Raw genomic sequence first — 16,421 nt, forward strand, 5'->3', positions numbered from 1 at the left:
CCAGTAGATATGAGCTATAGCGGAGATTAGAGCTTGAGAAGGTCATGTAGAGTTAGAAGTTGATTGCGTTTGTTTGTCGTAGAATACGCGTTTTTAACTTATGCACGAGTTCACAAAGTATTAGTTTTGAAACAAGTGCTTTGTAAACTAGTGCTTTTTGCACATGCTCAGAAGAAAAAAAGCATATTTTATGCCAAAACTGCAATTCGAGTCCAATTTTACATGACTCCCTGAACCTTCTATGTCCTAATAAAATTTCCCACACACGTTAAATTTTCTTGGAATTGTTCCGTCTTAACCGTTAAGTATTACCATATAGACAAAGGTGGCAGGTTAATGTTGACATTAAAGTCAAAAGGCAACACTAAAAAGTTTTTGACTTGCTGCATAACTTATTTGCAAACACAAACGAATGATATGCTTTGTTTTGCTTATGAAAGATGCTGCTTTGTTTATACCCGACGAAGGCTTCATTCACATACATTTTTTAGATTATAGATTAAAACACATTTAAATGTCGAACCCCTCTTTAGAGTTTTTTTGTTTATTCCATTTAAGGGAAAAAGAAATTTCGAGAGGGGGGTAGAAAATAAATAAATAAATAAATTAGAGGTGTATATGTGTGTGTTTAAACGTATGGATATGATCCAAATAAGAAATAAGTAAGCTGAAATCTCCCTAAATCGTCAGTGATCCATATGTTGGCCATCGTACAAGAATATAATTGTCTTTCCGTGTCTTCCATTATTAGTCTTTTCTTAGCATTGGCACGACGCTAAATCAATATAGAAAGAGTGTAGCAAACTCCAATTCCGGATACGCCATTGTGGTGCTTCCATCCACGGGTAAATGTTGTTCTGCCCCAGAGTAAATAGTTTTCTTAAACTGTATAATAAAAGAGTTCACACTAAAGAGGTAACTGGTGGCATTTTACTGGCTTCCTCATCCCAGGGCTGCAAATTTTGGAGCGCAAATAAGGAAGAATTGTGCAAACACAGAGGATCTGGTTGGATTGAATCACTCAGTGATTTCTGAAAGGCGTCATGTTGCAGCTGAAGCATTAGTCTGTTAGCCTGTTGCCTTTCTGCCTCCCTTTCTTCAGCTGTCTGTCTCCTAGAATGAAACAAATTCAATTTCAGATCAACAGGAAAATAAAATGTACGTGCATATGAATAGGCACTCAAAACGTCCTCTGCTATTGATCATAGGAATATTTCCAAACAGTGATCATCATGAAAATTGAAAGCATTGCCTCTATAGGGTCTTATTAGAAATAATCTCTTCCAGACTGAAATAAAGATGATGTAAATGCGACATTACATTTTTCACTGACAAGGTATTTCACTGATACTCAAAAATAACATACATGTTTACATACATGTGTACCCTGCAGGAACCCCTATTACGGTGTATCTCTTTTCTGTTTTAATGAGTTTATACTCAGATTACTGTATATATAGATAGCACCTCAATTACCACAGCGGACCCTATAAACCCGAAAACGACCAAAAACATACTTATAACATGTCAGGAATGGCAGGAAACACTGTTCCTATAAACTGTTTATATATATATATATATATATATATATATATATATATATATATATATATATATACATACATATGTTGGGTTGATTTTCTAAACTTAAGGCAAGTATTGGATTTAGTCGATACATTGTTAAGTCGTTGCGCCTGTATTTATTAGATAGTTTATTTATTATTACTAATGGGTTTTATTGTCACAAGGGCTGTCATTGTTTGACATACCGAGTGAGCCTCTAACATTTCAGAACTGTACATTTTCCTCTGCTGCAGAGTGAATATATAATCGCAATTCTGATATCACACAAGTGCCGTACGGGTGACGTAATACAGAATGTAATTGAAATTTTCCTTAGTTGAGAAGATGATTTTTGCGATAGGATATATCAATTTATCTGTATCTGCACTGCACAAACGTGAGTATTCCTTGTAATATGCAGTATTGAAAATATATATGTTCATGATATATTATTCCTCTTTCTTTCTAATCCAGCATTTCTAGTGCTAACACTGAAAGCCTATAATGTGTACTGTAAGAGGCAGTATCAAGTTGAAGGGTAAAGTAGATGTAACTCGTTTAAAAACACAGTCACCTGTGACAGAAATCTTTAAAGATAACCAAATACTGAGTATTATTTCAGCACATAAAACCTCGAAGTTCAGCATAGCAATAAAAATTGAATAAAATGTTTAACAGCAAACCCTGAACTTGTGAACAGACGGCAATTTCGGTATTGTTGTCTGACCTAAGTAGTTGTGGAAACTTCATTAAAGGACCTTCACAGTTGTTTTTATTTTCCTCAATGCACAATGTGAGGCAGGAAAAGACAAGGAATAAAAAAATGAAAATGAAATAAAGAGCACGTAATGACGATCTACAATTGCGCATAATCTTTCATAGCGACAAAATATCTGATGAAGTTACCAATTGTTTTTTCTAATGCTAATTCACAGCTGTTGTGGACACTAATATATATAATACGGTTAAATATATGACGTGTTTTGAATCTAAAAGTACAGTTGAAAATAGTATTTACAATTATTTATGCGTATTCCTTCAACTTTTACTTTGCCAAATTTTATTGCTATACAAATTTTTTTAGTTCGATATAACACACAGCTCCTATAACTAAGCACTGATCATGCCTTAAATTTAAAGCCTTTTTTTTTCAAAATGTAAAAAAAAAATTTTTTTTATAGAATTTATACCCCCCTTTGTGCCACGTGGGTTTTGTATTATGAGTAACCGAATCATTGACAGTAATTGTAAAGATAAGACGTATTTAATCATCCCAACTCTTCGATAGTCAATGCAAATGAGCCTCACCTCCATTTTGTCCTCCTGTTTTGGAACCACGTCTTTACTTGAGCATCGGTCATTTTAAGGGATTTGGCTAAGGCAGCTCTCTCTGCTGAGGCCAAGTATTTTTGGCGATGGAAACGTTTTTCCAATTCGCAGATCTGCACCCTGGAAAATGAAGTGCGCGGTTTTTTGCGCTTGGGAGGTGTCCGGTTCTGATAAGGATGCCCGATTCTGCGAGTGACTGTGAAGGGGGTTAGAGCTGCGGCAGCTATTAGGGAGGGAAAAAAAGAAGGTTAGTACCTGTTAATTAACGTCAGAAATGAAATTATTTAGATAACAAGATGCATCTGCTCAATGCAAATGCTAGTAATGTCTAAAGAGCTGTACATTATTTGTACAATAAAGATATAACTGTTACAACCCGAAATATTTACATTTACAAATAATAATATACATTAATACAATAATATAAAATAAGCTTTAAAAAGACAACTTCAAATTGAGATCTTTAGCAAATAAAACGTTTTGCAACGCTGTTGAAGTACTAAACAAATTCAGTTGATTTAGTTATTTTTCACATTGGCAGTGCTTATCCACTCGGCCAATGTCCACATATATATTTTTTTATTTCAACGCTTTAAGATTAGACAAGCACATACGGAAGGTAAAGAAAACTTGAATCTAAGTTCTTTATGCCCAGAGGTTAAAAAGAGAGGCCATCTGCTATCTACACACAATACTCCTTCAGAGAGTGACGTATAATGTATATCGGTTTCTGTCCACTTACTCTGTATTGTGGTGATTTAAGTATTCTCTTTGGTGCTAAAACAAATTTAAATCAACTGAATTATTTTCCGGTGTATATAACAGAGAGAGTTATAACGGTTTCTCTAGGTTATGCAGAATTCAACAAACCTGAGATTTCTCTCTAGGCTATCAACATCTACTAACATTTTCACTGTTTTAGTAGTGTTTGCTTTTGGTGTTTTATTTGAACAATAAAAACACTAAAGTAAAGGGCTTATTTTACTTACATTTTTTCACTCAAAACAAGTACGAATTCTTAATTTAATATTAGCAATGGGCAGTGGGCAATATCCTTACCTGAAAACCTTTCTTTAACAAACCTTCTGCTGCTTTCCATCCAGGGGAAGTTAAGGCTGCCAAGGCCGGGCACAGCTGGCATGCCTGGTATGGCACTGGAGATGGGAGGTGGGATTGCACCAGGGATAGGTCGATGAGCTGGCACCCTGATCACTCCAGCTGGAGCTAAACTCAGATTCACACTGTAAGATCCCGATTCTTCAAATGCTGCTCCGATGCCAGGGAAAGAGGCTGGAAGGGAAGAATAAGGGGCACTTGACCGGCTTATTGGACTGCCCAGGTAATTTGTATTTTCTGAACCTCTGGGAGCGGACTGAGAAGAGTTTTCCTGGTCAGCGTTATTTAGAATCTGATCAATTCCAAAGCTGATGGGTTCATGTTGATGTTGAGTCTGTGTATTTGTGGGCTGATCCATCCTCTGTCAATAGAATAATTGGCTAAAGCGGTATATATTCCCTTATAAAATTCTCGTCCTTTTTACAGTAGATCCATGTACGTCCGGGTGTATGTCAGACTGAAACTTTGCCAAGCTTGGTCCTGCCCGATAGGCTCTGTGTCATCATTTTGAAGCAAAGCTCGACTTTCTGGTACTAATTTATTTCCCGCTGCTCTCATTGGTGGAAAGAATCAAGCCTCTGCCCTACGATTGGTTCCTTGGTTTCATCAGCAGGTAATTCATTGAAATAGTAGCTTAGGGACTGTTCTAAGGTGACATCATTTTAACAAACGAACAATAGGTCAAATTTATTAGCTAGGATAATAGGTGGTGGATATTCCAAGAGCATGTTGAAGATAAAATAGAACGCATTGTCATTTATTTAGAACGAACAATAAGATCGAAACACTTTTCAGCAAACTAAGCTGCATGGTCACTATTAAAATAATTCATTGTTTCTTTCACATCCAAAGTCTTCTTGTGAATGTTGTCATAATTAAACTGTTATTTTTTTTATTTTACATTTGGCGAATGTGTACAAAAAAAACATTTTAAATTACAGTTCAATAAATTATAATTTATACAGTATCCTGTTATTTGCATTTTCATGAGGAACAAGTTTAAGGTTTATAAATGTGTGTGTCTGTAAAGAAGCGATGCTTTTTAGACGAAAAGTACAATATGTTTCAATATTATCATAGAAATATGTATTTCTATGAATCTGGTTACTCTTCTGTACAGGTTTCATTTTCTTTTCTTGTATCTTTTTAACCTAACCATGTACATGTGTAAACTGTGTGTACAAATAGATAGATAACGTAATAGAACAATAATTGCGTGCATTTGTTAAATGCTACTGGGATTGTACTTTTTCATTTTATTGAAGTGTAATAAAGTTGTTTTTTTTACATTCGGTGGATAATTATATCATCGATGTTCTAAAAGAGAGATGTTAGACGTCATAGGTAATACATTTTGACCACCTAGATATGTGAATAATCAAGTATATGCCACAAAAGTTTACCCACCTTACTTTGAGCTTTTCTGAGCCATTCTCATTACATGTTGGTAGGTGCCACTGATAGTTATTGTTAACTGCGGGTAATTATTATTGATTGCAATATGTCTGTGCCACGTGTTTTTTTTTTCAAATTGTACAAGTTATTTATTTTATTATCAGTGTTGCAATTAAATGAAGATGGAAAACAATAATATACTGTAGTGTTTCATGTGCAAGTGTGTTTAGATTACTACCAAGAAACACAGGACACGAGTTTTAGACGGTCCCTAATTTGTTTATTAAATGAAGGTGTTAAGATTATCCAATGCTCGAATAAATTTGCTTTTCACTTTCATAGACAATTAAAGGGGGATACTAGTTTCATTTAATATTATGTAATAGTATTTGATCAGTACATGTTATTCCTGAATTTGTAACCGGTAAATCATTTACAAGGTAGAATGATAACTCGGGGAAAAAAACAATCTTAGGAAATTCAATTACTGCAATGCGCCATAGCGATTGTCAAAGGAACTGATAAGCTATATAGTACATGCAATGTTATGTTATGATGCATCACTGGAGATATATTAAACCCCGTTCTAGTGAATATACAGTGAGAGGTTAACTTGTACATGTGAAATGCACTTCCAAGCTCATCTAATCTTTACACAACCTGAACTGCAAACCTGTTGGCACTAGCTACCTTAATGGACGCGTTATAAGATTGTAATACCTACAAGAGAGGGGGACATACTTTTGTAATATAAAATGTACAGTGGACTAGGTTATAATATATATATATATATATATATATATATATATATATATATATATATATATATATATATTTATATATATATATGTGTGTACATATATAGCTTTAACGGTGCTAAATATCAGATATTTCCCCATTAGTGTCAATATTTTGTATACATACATTTGTGAATATTACACAGAGAATAAATAAATAAAAACATTATAAAGGAAACCAATATGATACATGAGACATGTCCCCTAAAAATTGCAACGACTGTGATGAATACTTGTTGCAGGGCTTCTCATAGGGGTAAGTGTAACCATTTGGTCATATATAAGAGACCATGTTTATAATCATTTCTATTTTTCAGAGTGCAGAGATAACTAAAGCTATTTACCTGAAATTTGTAATGTGCCAGAATATAAACTAATATATGTACAGCGCTGTGTGAAAATAAATATTTTTGTGTTATAAAGGTAGTTACACTTCAATATATGCATCCCTCTCTCTCTGTGTCTCTCAGGGCCTTTGGATTTTCCCCCACAGTGTTGGTAAGTCTATTAAAACAATAACAAAGAACAAGAAAGTGTAAAGGAAGCTTGTGATTTTAATTTGATATTAGTTTTATAAACAAGTCATAAAGCTATCACATTAAGGCGCTGAGATGTGCCAGCTTTTGATCGTTTATGTTTGGCTACACCAATAGTCAGCAACAAAAATCATGGTGCATTCAATAATATATACTGATATATGATTAGGCACAAGAATACGTATATAAAATTCATACAAGGCATTACCCAGCGTTGTAAATAGCGGTTCACATTAAAGTTTATTTATTTTGAAAAGGTGAATAGCAAACTAAAAGGAATTGTGTTCGGCATCTGCGGAAATAAAAAATAAAAGTAGAGATTTATAGCTGTCTGTCATTATATCAATGGACTACAAATGCAAGTAAACACAGACGTGTCTACTAATGATAACATTATGGAGAAGGGAGGCGTAAAACCTAAAGAACATGGAGCCTGATTCTTCAGATATGTTGTTAAATGCAGGTTCCTCGGATACAGGACAGCTGTGGTTTAGAGAATAGGAGCAAAACAAGCGACACTGAGTTAAACGAGAGATGGTTGATATAGAGAAGATGGACTTAGCAGAGAAAATGCGAGAAACGTAAGAGTGGATATGATAAACGCAGAGAACATTAGCATCTTAAAAATGGAAACATATATACTCAAGGGAAACATAATAACCTAGATATTTGTATTGTGTATCTTATTAGTCATAAATAACATTTCATAAATATTCCACATTAATATATACCAGCTTTTGACATTGTAGACAAAAGTGCAATTGCATTTTGGACATTTTCAAACTGATGACCCTTTAATATTGTCTAATAGATCTAATAATTGTAATTATTTGTATATGTGTTTAATACATATAAGATGCAAACTACATAAATCTACAGCATAGAAGTGCGCGAAACATCCTTTTAGAATTTCCACCAAGCAACCAACAAATGCAATTATAGTAAATCAACAATTGAGAATAAAAATGCATTAACATTCTGCAGTTCATCTTATTCGGAAGTAGAATATTCGATTAATGTGATTTTGTAATAACTAAAAGCATGCCATTCTGTATAATAAAATAAGCAATTTCTGGTAACACCGAAAAAATGTGAAAACCGGATGTAGGTAAAAGGCTTTGAAAAAAAGACCTGGGAACCATTTATGAATGCAGGTTATCGTCGTGCTAATAGGGGATGTGTCTTGAAGTATTACTTAACACAAATAATCATCTCATTTACAAAAGGAAAGCAATTAGTCTGCAGTGGATTATAGTTTGCAGTGGATTATAGGAGATTGATCACAAGTACCCTTTACTGATTATAGACACAATAGTCAGCGCTACCTTCAGGTGACTTTAGCCATACATAATTAAGGACAATTTCTACAGTTGGGCTGTATTTGTGTGATATAATATCGTGCATAAACGCATTTCTTCTTTAAATAGTTTGTCGCATTTAATCAAGTGCTGAATTTCTGAAAGTATCTTAGTCTAATAATATTTAATATTTTAAAGGCAATTAGCTTGGACGCTGAAAAGCTCAATTATGAAGAACAGATAAAGGAGGAATTGTAATTGTTGAAAGGAGTCAGTCAATTGCATAACCCTTTATTTTGACATGTAAAGTACTTATCAATTACAAACATACATCTTTACGAGAATACATCTCAAGGGCGGGCATAAACTCCTCTGGGGTATCATTGGCTCCAGATCGAGCTACAAGCGCTGTAGATCCAGTGCCCAACCTAGAAAATATATCAAGGCATTGAATTGCTCGGTAAATCCTGCGTTTACAGTCAATATGTCACATAGAACAGTGCCTAGGTAATAGTAAATAAAACCAGCGAAGTGGTGTCTGGATAAGGTGATACAGATCTATGAATAACAAAAGATCATTAAATGACTGGTATAAATGTCCAACTAGTCTGGCCAATAGAAGCTGTGTATTATAGGTTTTAGAAACACATTCAGTAATTTCTCACACAGTCTCCGAGATGCACATCATACTGCCGCTTAAATTAAAGTCCACAAAAATTAATCATTCTATTATATTTTACAAATAGTCTTTCTCTAATGTATATGGCCATGTATATTACAGTTATTAAAAAGTTATTAATAGTTATTAAGTTGGTGGTGTGGCACAGAATTAAACATAAGTCTGTGAGAGTGCACTAGGACCAATGTTGATTTTAGATAAGATGTGCACAATAGGACAAAATGCTTTATATAAATCGACAGTCAGTTTAACTTGACGAAAAGCTAGAAAAATGTTTTCTTTATGGAAACAATCTGAAGGAGTGATAGATGTATTCGGGGCTGTTATGTTTCAGGCTATCCTATGACAAAGTCCATGTGAAATTATGGGTCTATTATTCCACGGAGCTCTGAGAGCTGCCTGGGAGGCTCAAAAAGCCCTAATTTGATTTTTCCACTTGCACTTGCGTGTCTAAGCTGACTGGTCATTAGTTTGAGTTTCTATAGAGTGGAGATAATTGGATTTACAGGATACCAGCAAGCTGGTGTGCCAGCTTTCAGTAAAGAGCATCCCAGCTCTGGACATAGAAACAGCTAAGGACATGGAGAGAAAAAAAAATGGGTGGGAGGGGCAGAGGAGGGTGGGGGTCACAGAATACTCCCGGCGTGGCCTGAAGGCACCATTTCTAAAAGCCTCCAGTCCGGCCTACAACTTGATACTTAGTGAATTGTGAGGAAAAATAAAATTATACTACGTTCTGAATCAGGGAAGGCTTTGTTAGAGAAAATTGCAGCTTGATCTGCATAATGGGGGATCTGGATGCCCAAGGCTATCTCTTTATTGCATGTGTGTCTGCTGTTATCAATTTCGTGAACAATTTCACAGGGAGCCTGGCAGACTTGAACTGGAATAATATGCAAAGATGAGCTTTGAATAATGAATGATGTGCTTTTAAACCAATTTCAAAGTGTCTGTGATAGTACAATATGAAACGGGCTGGTAAGTAATAGTGTATTTAAAAGGCGCTAGTATGTTTTTATTACAATATTTAAAAGATATCTATATTATTTTGAAAAATGGAAAAAAAATCACAAAGTATTCGCTGCGATCCTAAACATTTTTCTTATTGACAAGAAGCTTAACTATTCGTAACTATAGTTTCCATTGTCGTTTTGTAATGGTTAGTTATCTTATTAAATATTAACATTGTTTTAATATAGGCGTTTGAATTTAATATGTTGACATTGTACAGTTTTGCTACAATTAGGAAGAGGATTTAATCAGATCCCTTACTATTTAAAGTTGGAAATATACTGTAGTTCTATGTTTACCGCTTAAAAAACACGAGGGAATGTAATTGTAGATTGTCCTACAGTAATTTCCTCAGTACATTGCCAAATCTCGTGAAGAGGTATGAAGGCCCCAGTGGTGTCACCGAATACCAAGAACTGCTATGACTTCCCACCTGGTAGACAGATACTGAGACGTGTGTTAATTGAAAGTAACTGAAACAGAGCTTTGCATTACACTATATACATATGCAAAGCGAGGAAATACCGTGTCGTTTATTATAAGATTGCGTTAAAACGGGAACATTTTTGCAATGTGTGTAATGTAAATAATCATGCTATAATATATTCTAGATATTATATATCTAATAGGCTATATAGCTATCTTCGAAGGGAAAACAATTCATCATTATCACCAACATTTCTTTATATAGCGCCAGCAAATTCCGTAGCGTTTTACAATTGGGAACACACATTAATAAGACAATACTGGGTACATGCAGACAGAGAGGTAAGAGAACCCTGCTCGCAAGTTTACAATCTATAAGATTGGGCAGTTAATTCAATTAAAAAGTTATACTATATATGCATTTTATCCTTTCATTTGTTGCAGGTAGATGATGGAATCTTTTCAATAATGCACGATTCAAAAACAATTACATTTAAAACGTTTTTTTTTATATAACATCAATATTAGATAATCTATCAACCCTGTATAACACGTCACTTCTATCTCTTTCTCATTATTTTCTCTCTCTCTCCTTAAATTATACTGAGATGAAAAAGATGCTTAAATAGATCACTGTTTTATCTTTTTTTTTTACGTTATTGGCAGTTTTAAAAGTAGGTAAACATGTTCATATTTGGAATTAAGAGAAACTCAGGAATTAATTTTATTGCTTTCATTGCCGTTTATATTCGTAGTCCCTGAGGATACTGGATATCCCTACATTTTCATTTGTTGATCACATGCTGTTAGGAAATTGATTTTCCCCGCTGATGCAACGTAACGGTGATAATCACTTTGTACACATTGAGCTATGTAGAATAATTGTGTTGGAGTATTATTAATAAGAGAGACTAATTAAACTAGTCTTTGAAAATTATTTTTTTGGAATATTTAAAAACACGGTTGACTTACCCATGATCATGAAGCCTTTGCTTCATTAAAACACTGTAGCTTATGGTTTAGCACTGTGTTTTTTCCCTTATCATATTCAATACAGTAGGAAATTAAAATCTGGAACATTTGCTTAATGGTCTTTTATTATGTTCTCATTTATTTATTCCATGTTCATATACAAGCAGTTTCCCACATTATGTCCCAAAATGAAACAAGAAATTATAAGTATTTTAGTATTCCCTACTGTTTATTTTAATACAGTGCATATTTTTTGAAACGATTTGCTGTGTTTAATGTTAATTATAGTTTCCTAAATATGTTTCCCCACATTACCAAGCTGAATTGGTCATGTTTTCTCTCCGTTGTACTTTATAGTCATAATATTCACGTTTTAACGTTGTGTTGAAAACAATAAATAGTTAATAGTGCTGTCCATAGATAATGTAGCCTGGGTCAGCCTAATGTAATGTATAGAGCAAGAGACATAGCACAGTTTTTTCACATCAGTAAAATGGAAAAAGATTAACTTAACATTTTATTGTTATAACCATACTGAAGCTGATAGCATGATGCAAGCAAACTTTTTTTTATTTTAATTGCTGTCAGTTTAACAGAGTTTTTCCATTTTTCCACTGGGGCACTATATGAAATTAGTGGGTCCTGGGCAAAGTTCACAATAGTGGTCTCTTAATACCTTTTACACAACACATTGAGTAGCTTGAAATTACATCCCAAAAATAGGGACTACCAAATTTTCTCAAGAAAATATACAATTTAACATAGAAAAATAAATAAAATTGGTTTTGTTACATTCAGTCACTGGTATGGGTACTTTTACACTGACCATAGCTTTCATTCAAAGTCCTTACTGATTATTAAAGACAGAGTATATTGTGAGTATATTGGAAACTTTGGGCCTGATGTAGAGTCAGACGCAAGTCCAATTAAACAGTGCAAAAAACTTTTAGCCAAGGAACTGTCTCAGTTTGTATTCTTGCACCTCTCTGCACTTAGAGAGGTGGAACTGGGGAAGGTAGTAGAGAGCCTAGCAATGTAAAGGCATGTTCACACAATTTACATGATATGCTGAGTTGAAAGCAGCTGCAGATAGATCTCTAGAAGACATATCTTTTGCAGGTGCTTTCTGCAGTATTTATAACAGAATTAAAATAAATGATTAAGTTAAAAAAAGGTGTGCACTCTGTCCTAAACAGCATAATCATCCCTTGAGCTGTTTAGGGGAGAGAAGCACATTTTTAAAATTTTTTTCATTAATTTATTTATTCAGTAATCTGCTTTACAGCACTGCTGTGACTAATACTCGTCAGTGTATCATGCACACCGGCCCATAAGCCAGATAAAGAGATGTGTTTGTGCAATTTGCATAGTAATTTAGCTCGCACGGATCTAAAGATCCATTTGACTTGGAATACTGTGTAAATTACGGGATGCGATTTACACTTACGAGTTAAGTGTAAATTGTGTCCGACTCTACATCAGGTTCTCTGTGTGATTGGACATAGAACCTTGTGGTTATTCCACACGTGGATAGATTGGAGAAAAAAAGCAGAGATATTCTTCAATTTATCTCTCACCTTGATTGCCATTACCTTCTCCTCTCTGGCCCCCCTTACACCTGTCTCTCCCCACTTTATCCTTCTGTCCATCCCATCTTTCTCGCTAGTCACTCTACCACTGCTTCCCCACTCTACCTGTGACTACACTGGCTCCCTGTACTCTACAGAATCCAGTTCAAAGTCCTCATCCTAGCATACAAAGCCATCAACCATTCCTCTCCACCCTACATCTCCAAACTCATTTGTACACACACTCCCTCCCACCGACTCTGCTCTGCCATTGACTGACACCTCACTTCTCCACTGATTACCGCTTCCCACTCTTGCCTTCAGAATTTCTACTGCGCTGCTCTAAATTTTCGGAACGTACTCCCTCAACCAATTAGACTATCCACCAGTCTCTAAAGCTTCAAATGTGTCCTAACAGTCATCCTCCTTACTCTGCCACCTCCACAACCCCAACCTCTGCCCCCACTCAGCTTCTCCCTGTGTCCACCCCTCCCATCCAGAATGTGAGCTCTCACAAGCAGGACTCTCTCTCTTACTGTTATCTTTATATAATTGTCCAATCTTGCAGGCAGAAATGAAGTACTTGTTTGTTCAAGTATGTTACATTAAGTTGAGGCTGAAGTTAGTATTTTTTGCTTTGTACTTCGTTGTAGGATAACTGTAGTTAAGCAAATCACAATAAAAAAGGACATCTCCTCTTTAAAACAAGTGAATTTTAATTTTACCGTGTTACCAGGGAATTGAGTTAGAAGCTCTTTTAGGTCCTCTCTTACCATCACGGACTTCCTGGTGGACCAAAGGCCCCGATAAAGTCTTTTAAAAAATGAGCTCTGCTTTCCACTATGTTTACTTGTTTGTTGTGGTTTCTTATTTATGTAGACCAAGTAAGTATTGGAGCATGTGAAAATGCTATTTTGCAACTTAGGAGAAAGCTAGCATCTTTCATTGTGCTTCTCAAATCAGTACTGTAAAAATTGAGAGCTTCTCAATCCATTCATTTAGTATATAGAGCTTATGTCTGTTCCAGGCCACCCAAAGAAGTGGAGCACCAGTCTAGAAGCATCAGAGTTAGAGTATGTTGAAGATTGCCCTGGATTATCTAATATGTATACAAACCAACATGGGGCCTGATGTAGAGCAATTTACACTGAAATCGTAAGTGTAAATTGCATCCCGTAATTTACACAATATTTGAAGTAGCACTAATCGCGACTCAGAATACTACGCAAATTGCACAAATACATCTCTTTATCTGCCTTATGGGCTGGTGTGCATGATACACTTAAGTGTGTCAGTCAGATTGGCCCTGTAAATCAGATAAATTAATAAATAAATGAATATAAACAAAAACCTCCCCCCTCCTTCTCCCAACCCAAACAGCACAAGGGTTGGCTATGCACACCTTTTTCAAAAAATTAATTATCTTTTTACTTATTTTTTTAATACAACAAGGTTTATTGCACTAGGAGAAAGCACACGCAAAGATACGTCTCCTAGAGACCTATCTGTGGCTGCTTTCAACTCAGAATATCATGTTTAGAGCATGAATTCGCCTTTACATTGTTAGGCTTGCTCACTACCTTTACTGTTCCAACTCCCTAAGTGCAGAGAGGTGCAAGGGTGAGATCTGTCTCAGTCTAAATGTAAACTGAGACGGATCCTTGGCTAAAAGTGCTTTTTGTGCTAATAAGATGGGCTTGTGTCCGACTCTACATCAGGTCCATGGTCTCTCCAACGGTCAGGTGTAAGTTTTACTGCGTGATTCATATTTCAGCAACTCAGTTTTTTATTTTTGTAATTATAACGAAGTAATTGGTGGGTAACAGGATGTGCCCACTATACACATGCGTAGGTTTCTTTTTTAGCATAGCACCCATTGGTGAAAACACAGGTGCTCATTTATATTTGGGCGCATGTCTGTTGTTTTGTGTAGGATATGCATGTCCATTCTGTAAAAGAATACCTAAAATGCATATTTATTCGTCTTTATATGCAGTCTTTTATGCATATCAATGACTTGCACTCCTTATGCTTGGAGTGGCAGAAATGGAGTAAGCGAGGGCAGAAAGCCTAGGCTGAGTACAGAAATGGAATGTTCACATAACTGTAAACCAATTAGACGTGGATGTATCCCCCTTTTATAAGGACAGGTGCAAAGATACATAATGATGAGGATCAGTAGCACTATCTAATCACTTCTGACTCCTCAGCTGAGAGTACTTAATTCATTAATTAATTCATTAGCATCGCTGCTATATTATATGAATTTTTGGCTCTCTATTTGCATTACTTAATTGACATTTCTGATTGGATAACTGCGGTAAAGAATATTTCCATTTGATTTTTTTTTAACAGATGTTTGTTTTAAATTTAATTTAATATGTGTTGTGTATTTATGTTTTTATTTTCTTACGTTATATTGAAAAAAGCAATTTTCACATTTATTAATGACTGTCAAGGCACTGTTCTCTGTTTTGTATATAACACGTCCTTACATTATTATATTGGGTACAAATAGGGTAAAAATACTTTTTACATTTTTTTTTACAAAAATGTTCTGCTTACACTGTTAAGTCTCTATGATATCTCATACTTGCCAACTCTCCCGGAAAGTCCGGGAGACTCCCGAAATTAGGGTCAGTCTCCTGGGCGAGCTGGCATTTCTCCCGGATCCTGGATATCACGAGAATCGCGTCATTTGACGTTGGCAAGTATGTGATATCTGAACAATTCTTTTACACTATCATGGAGTATAATTATTTACATTTGTTGTTTTTTTTTGAGCTGAACACATCTTGAACCCGACTGAACAAATACATGTAAGTACACTTTTGTATGTGCATATTTTCCCTACATAAGTATATAGTGCATATGCGTCCTCCTCTAAATGATCCCTACAGTATACACACACTACTTTGCTAGTAGTGCAAGCTCGGTACATGTGTATATGTGTACTCAACAACTTATTTTTGTTTTTAGTCTGTTACTATTTGTGTCCCAATTGTTATTTTTTTTAAACAAATATGGTCTCCTGAGGCAAGTGAACATAAGCTAAAACAAACTGTTTCATTAAATAAACAGTCTTTTGAATACATAAATATATTTACATTAATCCCCCTTTTTTCCAAACCATTTTGTGAAGATGCATAATCAACTCTTTGTAGCTGGTGAGCGGTTAATTTGCTTACAATTGAGAGAGAACATCTCTTTGCTAGTGTGTAGTGAGGTTCGGATAACCATTCAAGTAGGAAATCACTTGTATATGCCACTGACCTTAGCATTAGGCACAGAAGGCCAGTGCAGAGGTTGAGAGGCAGGGACTGGGCATCTGTCCCCCGAGCCAGTCCCGTAGTGGGTTACTTTGGGCTGGGTCACTGGACCAACTGCATTTTTTTTCCTTTAAAATGTCCCTAATAGGCTGCTGAGTTGAGTCTTGTCCCCCGGGCTAAAATATACCAGCCCTCCCCTGGTGAGAGGTAACTCTTTATCAGTGTAGTGTACTTTTTTTCTTTTAATAAGAAGGAAAAATTAACTGAAACAATGAAAAAAAATCATCTGATGTGTAAAGAGGAGCAATTCAATGTGCTGTGAATACAATTTAAGATATGTGCCTATTATTCTGACTTTTTATTTTAGCTGCCCATTGGTTGGTTGGTTTTGAGAAATGTAAAATGTTCAAAAGACTATATGAGATAATTAGGGTGTAGGTCTCCTCTGCTCTACTATAATAG

The 16,421-nt window shown here is 35.3% G+C and overlaps 1 protein-coding gene across 1 annotated transcript; it reads right to left on the bottom strand.

The window, feature by feature from the left end:
• Window positions 1–285: 285 nt before the first annotated feature.
• TLX3 (T cell leukemia homeobox 3) lies at window positions 286–4,470 on the bottom strand. The gene is made up of 3 exons (XM_075205357.1): window positions 3,952–4,470; window positions 2,872–3,115; window positions 286–1,113 (listed from the first exon to the last, which is right to left on the bottom strand). The coding sequence occupies exons 1-3, from the start codon at window positions 4,364–4,366 to the stop codon at window positions 903–905; spliced, it is 870 nt and encodes a 289-aa protein (XP_075061458.1). The 5' UTR covers window positions 4,367–4,470; the 3' UTR covers window positions 286–902.
• Window positions 4,471–16,421: the final 11,951 nt, after the last annotated feature.

The sequence above is a fragment of the Mixophyes fleayi genome, chromosome 4 (assembly GCF_038048845.1).
Source record: "Mixophyes fleayi isolate aMixFle1 chromosome 4, aMixFle1.hap1, whole genome shotgun sequence".
NCBI lineage: Eukaryota > Metazoa > Chordata > Amphibia > Anura > Limnodynastidae > Mixophyes > Mixophyes fleayi.